Source organism: Chelonoidis abingdonii, chromosome 2, assembly GCF_003597395.2.
Source record: "Chelonoidis abingdonii isolate Lonesome George chromosome 2, CheloAbing_2.0, whole genome shotgun sequence".
In the NCBI taxonomy this organism is placed as follows: domain Eukaryota; kingdom Metazoa; phylum Chordata; order Testudines; family Testudinidae; genus Chelonoidis; species Chelonoidis abingdonii.
In genome coordinates this window covers 244,381,701-244,395,166 of record NC_133770.1, presented here as the reverse complement: position 1 = coordinate 244,395,166, position 13,466 = coordinate 244,381,701, and the positions used below count along the sequence as shown (strand labels likewise).

The 13,466-nt window shown below is 41.5% G+C and overlaps 2 protein-coding genes across 6 annotated transcripts in view; one reads left to right on the top strand and one right to left on the bottom strand.

Annotated features, from left to right (window-relative positions):
- GDAP1 (ganglioside induced differentiation associated protein 1) overlaps positions 1-6,421 on the bottom strand; it is a 55,342-nt gene extending 48,921 nt beyond the window's left edge. For 2 of the 3 annotated variants that reach the window (XM_032784775.2, XM_032784777.2), the window contains exon 1: positions 6,141-6,421. Coding sequence is in view for 1 of the 3 variants with exons in the window: in XM_032784774.2 (XP_032640665.1) it covers positions 4,645-4,647 (3 nt within the window). In the remaining 2 variants the exon portion in view is untranslated. Of the gene's footprint in view, positions 1-4,644; positions 4,733-6,140 lie in introns of all 3 variants that reach the window. The other variant, XM_032784774.2, reaches the window with a different exon arrangement.
- The window catches only part of JPH1 (junctophilin 1), a 514,941-nt gene that overhangs the window by 384,926 nt on the left and 116,549 nt on the right, over positions 1-13,466 (top strand). The window contains exon 2 of one of the 3 annotated variants that reach the window (XM_032784770.2): positions 6,672-7,098. In XM_032784770.2, the coding sequence (XP_032640661.1) occupies positions 6,720-7,098 (379 nt within the window). In that variant the 5' untranslated portion in view covers positions 6,672-6,719. Of the gene's footprint in view, positions 1-6,596; positions 7,099-13,466 lie in introns of those variants that run through there. The other 2 variants (XM_032784771.2, XM_032784772.2) reach the window with 2 other exon arrangements.

The window sequence follows — 13,466 nt, the reverse complement described above, 5'->3', positions numbered from 1 at the left end:
TCTAGACCTTTAATCATTTTTGTTGCTCTTCTCCTTGGACTTTCTCCAATTTTGTCCATTCTTTCACTGAAAGTGGTGCCCAGAACTGGACCACAAATACTAACCAGTAAAGGCCTAATCAGCCACAGTCAGAGCAGTAAGAATTACTTTTCATGTCTTAAACTTCAAACAGATCCTGCTAAATCACATCCCAAGAATTACATGTTGCTTTTTTTGCAACAGCATTACACACTGGGTGACTCATATGTAGTTGGATCACTACACGACCCCAGATTTTTCCCTAGTACTACCTTCCTAGTAGTCCGTATTCCATTTTGTATGTGTGCAATTGACTGTTCCTGTTCTTAACTGGGATAACTTTGTTCATTTGCCTGTATTGAATTTCATCCTATTTACTTCAGACCTTTCTCAGTTTGTCCAGATCATTTGAATTTTATATCATCCTCCAAATCACTTGGCACCCTCCCAGCTTGGTATCATCCACAACAATTATAGCATACTCTCTATATCATTATCTAAATTATTGATGAATGATACTGACACAACCAAGACTCGGAACTGATCCCGGTGAGACCTTACTCATTATGCTTCAGCATGACTTGTGAACCACTGATAACTACTCTCTGGAACGGTATTCCAACCAGTTATGCACCCACCTCATAGTAGCTCCATCTAGGGTGCATTTCCCTACTTTGTTATAGAGAAGTCATGCAAGACAGTATCAAAAAGCTTCTTACTAAGTCAAGATATACCATGTCTACCATTTTCCCCTCATACGCCAGGCTTGTTACTGACTAGTCAAAGAAAGCTATCAGGTTGGTTTGACATGATTTGTTCTTGACAAATCCATGCTGTTACTGACCACCTTATTATCTTCTAGGTGTTTACAAACTGATTGCTTAATTATTTGCTCCATTATCTTTCCAGGTATAGAATTTAACTGGCTGGTCTGTAATTCCCTGGGTTGTCCTTTTTATAGATGGGCACTATATTTGCCCTTTTCCAGTCTTCTGGAATCTCTCCCATCTTCCATAACTTTTCAAAGATAATTGCTAATGGCTCAGATATCTTTTCAGTCAGCTTCCTGAGTATTCTAGGATGCATTTCATCAGGCCCTGGTGACCTGAAGACCTCTAACTCATCTAAGGATTTTTTAAGTTATTCTTTCCCTATTTTAGCCTCTGGTCCTACCTCATTTTCACTGGCATTCACTATGTTAGCCATCCAGTCACCACCAACTTTCTTGGTGAAAACCGAAACAAAGTAGTCATTAAGCACCTCTGCCATTTCCACATTTTCTGTTATTGTTTTTTACCCCTCACTGAGTAATGGGCCTACCCTGTACTTGGTCTTCCTCTGCTTCTAATGTATTTGTAGAATGTTTTCTTGTTACCCTTTATATATGTCTAGCTAGTTCGATCTCTTTAGTTGTTTTCCCCCTTAGTCTTGCTTCCTATGAGATCTGACCTACCAACTCCCTGAGTTTGCTAAAGTCTGCCTTCTTGAAATCCATTGTCTTTATTTTGCTGTTCTCCCTCATACCATTCCTTAGAATCAAGAACTCTATCATTTCATGACCACTTTCATCTCAGCTGCCTTTCACTTTCAAATTCTCAACCAGTTCCTCCCTATTTGTCAAAATCAAATCTGGAACAGCCTGTCCCCTAGTAGCTTTCTCCATCTTCTGAAATAAAAAACTGTCTCTAATACATTCCAAGAACTTGTTGGATAATCTGTCCCGGCTGTGTTATTTTCCCAACAGATGTCTTACTAGCTCAAGTCCCGCATCACCACCAAGTCCTGTGCTTTGGATAATTTTGTTAATTGTTTAAAAAAAGCCTCATCCACCTCTTCTTCCTGGTTAAGTGGTCTGTAGTAGACCCCTATCATGACATCACTCTTGTTTTTTTACCTCTTTTATCCTTAACCAGAGACTTTCAACAAGTCTGTATCCTATTTCCATGGCAAGTGAATCTATTTTTAATACAAGGCAGCACCTCCTCTCTTTTTTCCCTGCCTGTTCTTCCTGAGCAAGTTGTACCCTTCTATACAAATATTCCAGTCATGTGTATTATCCCACCAAGTCTCTGTGATGCCAACTATGTCATAGTTGTGTTCATTTACTAGCATTTCAGGTTCTTCCTGCTTATTCCTCATACTTCTCACAGTATTATACAGACATTTAAGATACTTATTTGATTCCCCTCTCCCCGCCCTTCTGTCATCTCTGTCTTATCCCTGCTATGACAGCCCATGCTCCCCCCAAATTCCAACCCTTCTCCCAGGTCTTCATGTTTTGTCTTACCTGTGGGCTTTGATCGCCTGCCTTCAAACCTAGTTTAAAGCCTCCTCACTAGGTTAGCCAGTCTGTATCCAAATATGCTCTTCCCCTTCTTCAATAGGTAGACGCCATCTCTGCTTAGCAGTCCTCCTACCTGGAACAGCATCCTGTAGTTAAAGAAGCCGAAGCCCTCCTGGCGACACCATCCTTGCAGCCAGGCATTCACCTCCAGGATGCATCTGTCTCTGCCTGGGCCCCTACCCTTGACTGGAAGAACTGAAGAGAACACTTCCTGCCCTCCCAACTCCCAGAGCCCTGTAGTCACTTCTGATCTGCTGAGGGTCATACCTTGCAGTATTATTAGTGCCCATATGGATGAGTCGCATGGGGTGCCCATATGGATGACCCTCCACAATCCCTCTGTAATGTCTCACATACAGCCTCCTGGCAGGCAGCATACCTCTCGGGATGCCAGGTCAGGGCAACAGATGGGTGCCTCTGTCCCCCTCAAAAGAGCGTCACCACCACCACTAATCTATGTTTCCTCCTGGGAGTGTTGGCTGCAAATCCTCCCAGCCTTGGGGGTACATGGCTTCTCCTCCTCCACTTTTGGGGATGATTCCTCATCACGCGTTGCGAGGGCACCATATCAACTTTCCATCACCATAGTGGGTGGTTTGGGAGTAGGGGTGGAACGCTGCCTGCTACCAGAAGTAACCAGCTGCCAGTGACCTCCCTGTGACAAAGCCATATCCTCCTCCCCTGGTGGTGTGATAGCAGTCCTCTGTAGCTGGATAGTTTCCTCAGCCTTGGAGGTCTCCATATCAATACTCTCAAGGAATATATGTCCCTTGACCTCCTGACTACATTTCTTACAAGGCCCTCTCTAAGTCATCTCTTTCACCCTATGGCCCCTCCCTGAGCTGCAGCTTCCTATTCATGGCTTGGCCCTCAAGTCACTAAGGTCCTCACTTCCAGGGTAGTCAAAGTCCTACTGGACCAGCTATCTGGCTGGTGTTTCCAGTGCTCTGTGCCATTCTCCAGTAGCTGGTAGGAGAACCCTACCCTGCCCTCTACACTGGGTTCCAGCCCAGGAACCCTATAACAAGCAGCCAAGGTCTGTACAGGCTACCCCTTGCTGCTGTTTTCCTGGGCTTCTTCCTACCTCTCTAGCTTCTCCCTCTTTCTGGATTTGCCAGGCCAAATTCCCACCTCATAGAATGACTGTACACTACTTCCTTGCAGCCCCCTTGCTGCTCCTAGTTCCTGGACTTTATAGAGGCCCTTCCTGTTCCTGCCCAACTGAGCTCATTTCCAATTAGTGGCCTGCTCCCTGTCTCCTTCTTCAGGTGTATCCTGGGCAGTTAATTGGCCTGCCTAGCCACTTCAGCCTCTCCAGACCTTGTGTGGGGTAAGCACCCCATCAAATTCCTGAACGTATTAATAACATTTGTCATTTTTTCTCTTTTTGCAGAAAATCCTATGGTGTTGACATGCCAGCATACACAGTAACACTTTCATGACTAATCTATGTGATATTCAATTTGTACAAAGCGATATGTTCCTGTCTACAGCAAACAGACATCATTCAATTGTGTTAAATATAGTCATAACTAAATATAAATGTGTAAATTTATTAACTTGGATAACATAAAAATGATGTCTGCCACCATGGAGCCAGGCAAGAATTTTCCCCTTGTCTTTGGTATAAAAGCCTTTATATGAGAAAACTCACTTTTACTCCTTTCCTCCCAGCCCCTGGCGTCCACAACCCGTGCTGTGTACTACTCAGCCACAGCCAAGGATCTGGTTTCATGTGGCAATACAGCTTTGATGATCACAAACTGCTCACATAAGCCCCGATTCAGCAGTCCACACCAATTCTGCAAAGCATTTAAGAATGTATTGAAATATTTTGCTTAACTGGATCCTAGGTGCTTGATCCTGCAAAGTGCTGAGCTCTCTGGCCCTAGTCTGGCAAAGCACTTAAGCATGTACTTAACTCTAAGCACATGAGTAGGGGGACTACACAAATCCTTGAAGTTAGATGCATGTTTAAATTCCTTGCTGAATCAGGGCCTAAGTGCCCAATTTTCACTAATGCAAAAATTCCTTATACAAGTAGTCGCACTGATTTCAATCAGACTACTAGTATTAATAATGGTTTGCATGTTGTCTACTGTAAAATGGTCACCACTGTTCTCCAGCTTCCATAGTCTTCACTTACTATAGTATCACTCTATAGTACTCTGTAATCTCCTTGCAGATGGGACCTTTTCTTCTTTGATTCAAGAGCCAAGTGTACTCTTATGGCACTAGGTAATAGTTATAGTCCCCAGTACATGAATGACAAAAAAACCCACCATTTTTTGTTGTTCACAGTTAAAGCCGTAGCTGACTTTCACAGCTTGAAATGTCACAGGTATCTAGTTCTCAGTAAGAAACAGACCTCTGATACATTAGACAAAAATATTTAATAAAGTTAGAAAATTATATTAATTCATAATTACTTGTGAAATTGCATTACAATTGTGCAACTCAGGACAACCATAAGGTTGTAAATTTGTGAAAGAAAGCCTGAACAGTAGAGTTAACTCAGCAACATTATATAGGTGCAGTATTTTCAGTTAGTGTAGACTTAAGAAAATGAAGCTACACTGGCTCACTCCTGGGCTGAATTTAGCTTAATGTATGTATCATGGTTGTTACTCTTTCATTTCCTGATTTTTTCCCCAATTTTTTCACCTTGCATTAATACGTTTTTTTCTCATAATAATCTGTAGTTTCTATTAATAATTTGTTTTAGATGTTGCTTCACCAAAACACTTCTTCTTAGCATAAGCACAACATGCCTCAGGTGGCACGTGACCAGGATTCATCACCAAATTTGGTCTTCTGGTTGGCTCATTAGCTTCCCAGCTTGGGCCAGGTACTGATGGTGGTGACTGTGATGTGAACATTGACCCAAGCCCCCCAATCAAACCACTTTTTTTTTTTATTCAGCTCTATCAGCGTAGGAGGTCACATATCACAGGGCATGAAATTGAGGCAATTATGAGATGCATACGTACTCTCCCACTCCCCAAACATCCGTTGCAGTGAAAAGTTTGCTTTAAAATGTTCTTTCAACCCATCTGTAACTTCAAAAGAATGTGAAACTAAGGTTTCGGAAAACATCAATCCCTGCAGTTCTGAGCTATCACCAACCACAATTTCCTGGTTCTTCTTCACTAAATCTTGTCCAGCGTTTCTGTGCCATCTCCTGTCACTTCCCTTATATTTTTATCTGATTACCAAATGTCTGGTGAAGAGCGCTTGGCAGTACTTGAAGCTATCCAGTCATCCAAAGGCCATCAAGTTAAAGGCACAATGAGACTTCTTAAAAGGTGACCACCATTATGTCTTTGAAAGATCACAGATACAACTACAGTATCCTTTGCTCCATACTCCTAGACCTCACTTCCGGCAACTATTGTCAGTTTGGCACAGTGTTCATTAGCACCGCAGTGAGGGTGGGTCTTCTGTGCTGTTTAGGATGAGATAAAGCTCAGCTTTACTCAGACAACACTAGCTCCTGGGACCACCCCTAAAGCTCTGAGAAGTACAAAAGAAGAATTATAAACTTGGAATATGTTTGAGCGTGTTGGTAAAGTTAAACCATCCTCTGAAGAGGGGCACTGCTACCACCTACAAGACAGAGAGGCTTCCCCCAGAATCCTCTTTGAGCATTATCTATAAACACACGTGTAAACATTTACAGTCACATATGCACCCCCACACCCACTTCCAAACACACACTGTGTCCTTTCCGCAGGTAGCTACAGATACTATATGACTACAAAGCTATATTAACACATACCTACAAACCTCCGCAGAGAGCCACAGCTGTATTCTCCCACATACTGTGCTTGCAGCCAGCATACACCCTTGCATAGCCCGATGCTCGCGCACAGACAGGCACCCATCCCGCGCTGCTCTCTGTGCGCCCAACGCACCTGCCCAGGGGAACGCTGGCACCCAAGCAGAGCTCACCCTACATGCGCCTCCAGCCACGCTCGGCTCACCCTGCACCCACAGCGCGGGGGGGACCCTTCCGAGGGTGCCGGGCTCCTGCCCCCACCGCCGCGCGCCGCTGCCTCCGGGTGTATGAGTGGAGGAGGGGCGGGCTGCGGGGGAGGGGCGGGGGACCGACCGCGCGCCGCTGCCTCCGGGTATTGTTATGAAGTGGAGAAGGGGCGGGACCTGCGGGGGAAGGGGCGGGGGCGGGGCGCCCGGGGCGCCGGCGCCGAGCTCCGGGGCGCAGGCGGAGGAACCCGGGCAGTCCTGCAGCGCGGGGCGCTGGAAGCGGAGGGGCCGCGGGGAGCGCAGCATCCGGAGCCGGCAGCAGCAGCAGCAGCGGACAGAAGGAAGGAGCCGAGCTCGCCCCGCGCTCCCCTGAATGACGGGCGGCAGGTTCGACTTCGACGATGGCGGCACCTACTGCGGCGGCTGGGAGGAGGGCAAAGCCCACGGGCACGGCATCTGCACCGGGCCCAAGGGGCAGGGCGAGTACGCGGGCTCCTGGTCCCACGGCTTCGAGGTGGTGGGCGGCTACACCTGGCCCAGCGGCAACACCTACCAGGGCTACTGGGCGCAGGGCAAGCGCCACGGGCTGGGCGTGGAGACCAAGGGCAGGTGGATGTACCGGGGCGAGTGGTCCCACGGCTTCAAGGGGCGCTACGGGGTGCGGCAAAGCCTCACTACCCCGGCCCGCTACGAGGGCACCTGGAGTAACGGGCTGCAGGACGGCTACGGCGTGGAGACCTACGGGGACGGAGGTGAGCGCCCCGCGGGCGAGAGGGAGAGAGGGGAGCAACATGCCTGGCGGGCCCCACGCACTGCATGTGGGTGCACACACGTGTGCCGCCGCCGCTGCCACCTGGCGCGCCCCACGCACGCAGCCCCGGGCGCCCGCGCACAGGACCCAGCGGGGGCACGGCTGCCGGGAGGCAGTGGCAGGCGCAGGGGAAGGAGGAGTCTCAACTCTTGGCAAAGTTTCGCCCCCCTCCTCCCCTTTTGTGTATAGATTGCGCGCGCGAGCAGGGCCGTATTGAAACCGCAGGAGCGGTGTATGTTTTGCCAGGGGCAGCTGCTGAGCCTGCGAGCAGATTCCCCATTGTCAGTGGTTGAAACTGCTGCCAACTGACAAAGAGTTGAGTGAGGCCTCGATCCTACAGCTGGACTTAAGTGACACAGAGCGGAATGGAGGAAGGTTCATAAAGGAAGCTACCGTTGCTTTACACTCATTAGGGCAATGAAAACAAAGTGTCGGTTACACTGTTGCAGGTGACCTAGGGTTAATATTAATTATTCTGTTAGAAACGCTGCATTTAAGTGATAAATGTAGAGGGGATGAAACTTATGAGCTGTTTCACTTTTAAAAGTTCCACATTCCCAGGGCTATCGTTTTTCCTTCACCAGCTGGTAGAAATGTTTGCAGATTCCTAAGCATTAGAAATAAATTGCGATTGCTTGAAAACATTGGGTTTTGCCTGCTCTTTGTACAACTGCTGCAGGTTTCACAGGTAGTGTTCCCTTGATTTAGCAACATTTACATATTATATCAGAGAACTGGCAAATAAATCTCACTCACTCACTTTTGAGAGTTTATATGGGAAAACAATATTGATAAAGTCACGAGAAAGCGAACAGTGGCCAAAGAGATTATACGTTATTAGATGTAATCAATCTCGGACCCACCTACATTTTTATAAAGTGAACTTATTTAATTAACACAGAAATATTGTAACTTAAAAAAAAACCCACATGTGATACTAAATACAAATCATGTTTTGAAATAAGGCCAGCTGCTGTTTCTCTCCCTTACAACCCCCCCCCCCCCAACCCTTCTTAAAAACTCTCCCATATTTCCTGACTTTTGGCATATTTAGCATATCAAAGGGATCAAGTTAAGGTTCAGCAGGGTGACTCATGAGTAAAGCTTACGCACTTGCACAGTTTCATTTAATTGTAGCGTACATGTGTCATTTCAAGTGCCATACAAAAGAAGATGGGCCTGTTTCTGCTCTCACCCTGATTTTACACTGCTGTAGCTTTTGGAGTTACAGCAGTGTAAAATCAGTGTAAATGAGAGCAGTGACTAATGGAATTACTTGATCTATCCCAATGTAAGGGGAGAATCTGGCCTAATTTTTTAGAGTGAAATCTTTTAGAAATGTTACTTTAACATTTATCATGTACATTTTGCAAGTTCATATTTGTGTGAAAGTGTGTGAGTGCTGTGCAAGAAGTGTAATTTAGCAAAACAATAGATAACATATAAAATCTGCCTTCCTTGTGACTTAAAAACAGTCTTTGGTTCAGGCCTCTTACCTAATGCTGTGTATCAGTTTCTACATGAAGTTGATTTGCGATTTGTGGGCAAACCCGAAAGAGATGCATCAAAGAATGGATGCCCATGTGCTAAGGGGGAGTTGAGCCCCACACTTACAAATGAAGCTTTTTATTCCAAAATTTAGTGAGACCATAAAATTAATTTTATAATAAAGTTAAAATACATTACTTTATAAAACAGATTGATTTTATAGTTTTACGTTAGGATTTTAAAAAGTGTTTTCACATGCTCATAGTGATCTCTTGGGGCTGAAAGTTTTCATGCTTGGTCTCTGCCTAGAGGGAACATGCATGTTTTTTATTTAATTAATTCTAAAACATGATCAGAGTTTTAGTTTACTTTCACTACACTGTAGGATTCTTTTGTTGTTTTTTTTCTGGTGGATTAGACATTTAAAAAGGGGTGATGGCAAGTATAATTCATTGTAGCCATATTTTTAAAGTAAATTTGCATGCTTATTATTGTTAGAAATAGGTTTCTCAATAATTAACATACACTGTTCTTTTTTTAGGGTAATTGTGGGAATCCATTTTTTTCCCCCTCTTAATGAAGCAGAATGTAATTCAGAAGACAATTGTCTTCATAGATAGTTTGGAAGTCAGTAGCTTTATAAAAAAAAATCCACACTATCCTATCTTAAGAATTTTTGTTCTGTTAATGTATATCTATTACTAAGGCCCTAATTCTGCAGACACTTAAGAACATGTCAGTATATTTGAGCATGTGCATTCCTGTTGATTTTAATGGGACTACTCCTGAGTTAAGTTACACACATTCTTAGGTGTCTGCAGAGTCAGGGCCTTAGTTTTGAGGCACTGCAAACAACACAGCAGCAAATGAGAAACTGCAAAAAACTATTCAGAAAAATATCTAAATTGTTACTACAAACAAACTGAGCATATACCAAAGCTGCTCAAAATAAGCAGAAACTGAGCTTGTTTTATGCTGAGCTGGATTGTGCATTGCGTGTTGGCTAGTTTTTCTGGTCTGTTATTGTTTTTAAAGTAGCTTGTAATAGCAAGCCATTGTTTGCTGTTCTGGAGAATACTAGCATAATGAAATAAGTTTTTATATATGTGCTGATACTTAGATTGTAGTGATTTTAAAAAAGAATCTAAACAGAAAGAGTTTCCACAATAAGTTTTTCTTAAAGTGTGTAAGTGTGAGAGGGATATACATAGAAATAACAAACACTGGCAACAAGCAAACTTCTTCTGATCTCTGTCTTCATACAAAACTTCCTTTAATTTTCATCTGCACCACAGCATAATACAGTCCATTGTGTGTATGTGCTTTTTAAACTGGCGTTCAACTAAATCTCCATGGAAAAGGTTACAAATTTAGGTTTTAATTAGAGCTAGCTAAACTTTTTAGATCAATAATTATTTGCTGACTAATGCAATTTGGGGCCATCCAAAACTGTTAGTGAATTTAACTGTAGAGAATTCAACTATTTTGCTGTGTGGCCCAGTTGTAGCTCTTTTCTTTGAGGAGCACATGCAGTTTTTAAATCATTTGGTAATTACAGTGGTAGCCTTAAAGCCACTATCAATGGTACTAATTAATTATCAGTTAATAATGACTAATCAGTTATAGTTAAAATGAACAGGAACCAAAAGCTTTCTGTTATGTTTTTTGTAGATCATGTTGTTTATTGAATATGTTAGCTTTTCGTTATATTACAGTATTATTATGGATAAATCATACTCCTCTAACAACTTCTTAAATTTTCACTTTGGAAATAATAAATGCAACTATAATTTTTGTAAGAGCATTGTTTCCACATTTATGTATAAGTATGCTTTCAGCAAACATTTTAAATAGAATATATTTTGAATATAGCTGTAAAACTTAATGCAAGAGTGGACACTTTTCTATATGATACCGCCTAGTAATAATAAAGAGGGATACCTTTCTGTTTAATGCCTAATTACAGCCAAATATCTGAGTCCTTGAGAATTGTTGCACTGCAAAACTACACACACACAAATCAGATGAAATATCCATGGCATGGTGTTTTTGTTTGTTCTGTTCCTCCTGCCCTCCTCCCTCATGTTTGATTTATAGAATATTCCACTTCCTCGTTAGCTAATTTTTCTTTTCTTTTTTTTAATAAGGAGCTGGCCTTGATTTCATTGTCCCAGTAGAAAGAAGAGTCTGATAAGCACATAAGAGTAAATTAATTGTCCTGGTTTTAATGCTCTCTGGAGCAAATCATAGCCATTTCCATTTTCTCCTACAAAGAAGTGAAAAACATACGTCATAATTGTTACATGTTTTTGATCTTCTGTGTTCCCTTTTCAAAACAAAAGTATTGTATGATCAATAAAAATTGCAGGCCATCCTAGCTTTGATATTTATGATAACTTTTTTTATTTAAATAGAGTGGACTGATTCTGATCTACATTGTTCTGGCAATATAAAGAGGCCACGTGGTGGGTTGCCAACATGGTGTAATAGGGCCTAGTCTAAATGAGAGTGAAGTGTATTTATTTTAAAGTAACAGAACTGTTATTACTGGCATAACAAATTAGACAGTTGATATATGTAGCAGCAAAACATCTGTAGCCAGATTCTCACCTCAGGGTTCTAAAGGTACACCTTTTATAATCATATGGATGGAAGTGGGGACAAAATATAGCTTCAGCTGTTCTAGACTATTCATACATTTATTTCCAGGAAAAATATTTGTTAAAGTAACAAGTGTCAAGAAAAAGACTTTACTTTTTAAAACTATTTACAGACCACATCCATGTATTATGCTCATGTTTTTTATTTGCCCTGCTCCATATGTTGAGTATTTCTAAATAACCATGTTTCTAGATTCAGCAGCCTTAAAAAACAGTGCTTCAGCAGGTATCTAGGATACAGAGAGGGAGAGAGAATCTAAGAAAGTTGCTTACTGTTGATGTCAGCAGCCATCTGTTGGAAAGGAAAACCTTCACTTGCTAGACTATTTTAACACTAAATAGTTATTGTTGAGCTTATTTAACATTATATGAAATAGAAATTGGTTAAGGAAATCTTTGTGACAAAGCTTATAAATTGATGCTTTTAAATTAGCATGTTCAGACAGGTATGATAAGTGGCAAATGGTAATAATATTGTATATTGATGAGTAATTTTCACACAAATGCATAACCAAACTGGACTATGTACATAAAACTGAGATTTAATTTCAAACAATTACTCAAATTAAACTTTAAGTGATGTTAAAATTTGAGGCATTTGACAAATGCAAACATTTACAGAAAATCACTGACTTCAAAATGTCAAATATATTTATCTCAAGAGCAATTTAATGTGTTATGCAGCTAACAGACTAAAACCAAATAAGGATATTTTAAAAAGTTTCTTCTTAGTACTTTTCTAAGAATATCCAGAGTTGTGTATGTTAGTGTTTTGGGCAGTTGGTGGAGGGTAGGGGGAGGAGGAGAGAGGGAGATTGAACCTCCATGTTTCAGGGTTTAAATCAATCTCTAACTTTTAAGGATTAGGACAAGAACTTCTTGGGGGACAATCTGGCTATTGTGTTAGAGGAAAGTGCAAGAAACCCCACATCTGGTATTGGCTATCGTCAGATGCAGGATATTGAGCTAGGTGAACCTCTGGTCTTGACCCAGTATGGTAGCTCCTATGTTCTTAAGGAGACAACCATGTACCAGGGAATAACCTGAATTCACTTTTTTAACCCTAGGCAGTACATCATCAACCATACAGATATCTGTTACTGCCTCTTTTCAAATGTTAATGCAACTCCCTCTTCTGTTTCCATTTAAAAAAAAATCAGTGTTAAGACTGAGACATAACGTATTCAGGTACAGCTAAAATGGTATCCTTTAATTCTCTGCTGTTCTGCCATTGGCCTGTCCTAATTACATACAAGTGAGCACGAATGAGAGGGGACTTCAAATTCTTTTCATATTTAAGTGAATAGTGAGAGAAACTTAAAGTTTCTGCCTTAGGTCTGATAGCCTCATCACAAATTTAGTAATGCAATTATTTAATTAAATATAAAAACAAAATTTACAAGCAAAACTATTTTCCATGTTTCGTCAGTCATCATTGATCTAAATTTCATTAGGCCTTGAACACGTTGTCTTTGAACCTGAACTCAGTTGTTTCTTAAGCAGATCTCTCACTGATTTCACTGGCACTTTTGCATATGATCAGACTGCAGGATAAGATGTATGCTGTTTTTCCGGGTTCTTTGTGGATGTCTCATAATACAGTATTTCTCTTGCTACAAGTAGAATAAAAGTCTGAAATGAAATACAAACCTACAGGGGAGTTATTGATTTTTATAGCAAACACAGCTATTCAGTATTCATGATAGCGAAATATATGTTGGCAGCAAAAAATGTAAATGCCAAAATTTCACAAGGAGTAAGAGGCAAAAGTCATATACTACAGTTTAATTCCTGGCATCTCAGCAAAATTAGATTTTTTTTTTCCTGTTAAAATATATTTTGACACTAGTGTGCAAGAGGTCATTGTGCAATAAACCATTAGGAGTGCCTTTTTGTTGAGAGATCCAGATTAAAATCAGACTGGACGCTACTGGATTTTTAGTTGTCTTAGTACTGGATTCATTTGAAATGCTAAATTTTTATTAAACAGCAGAATTTTTTTTTAAAAAAAAGTTAGAAAAATATTTTTCTATTCTAGGATTCTTTTTATCATGTAATACGTGTTACCTTTTCTGATGAAATTTTGCCAAAAATGTTTGATAAAATAGCTGGCTGCAGATATACTATTATAGTGATGGCATCAGTTCCTCTGTAATTGAAT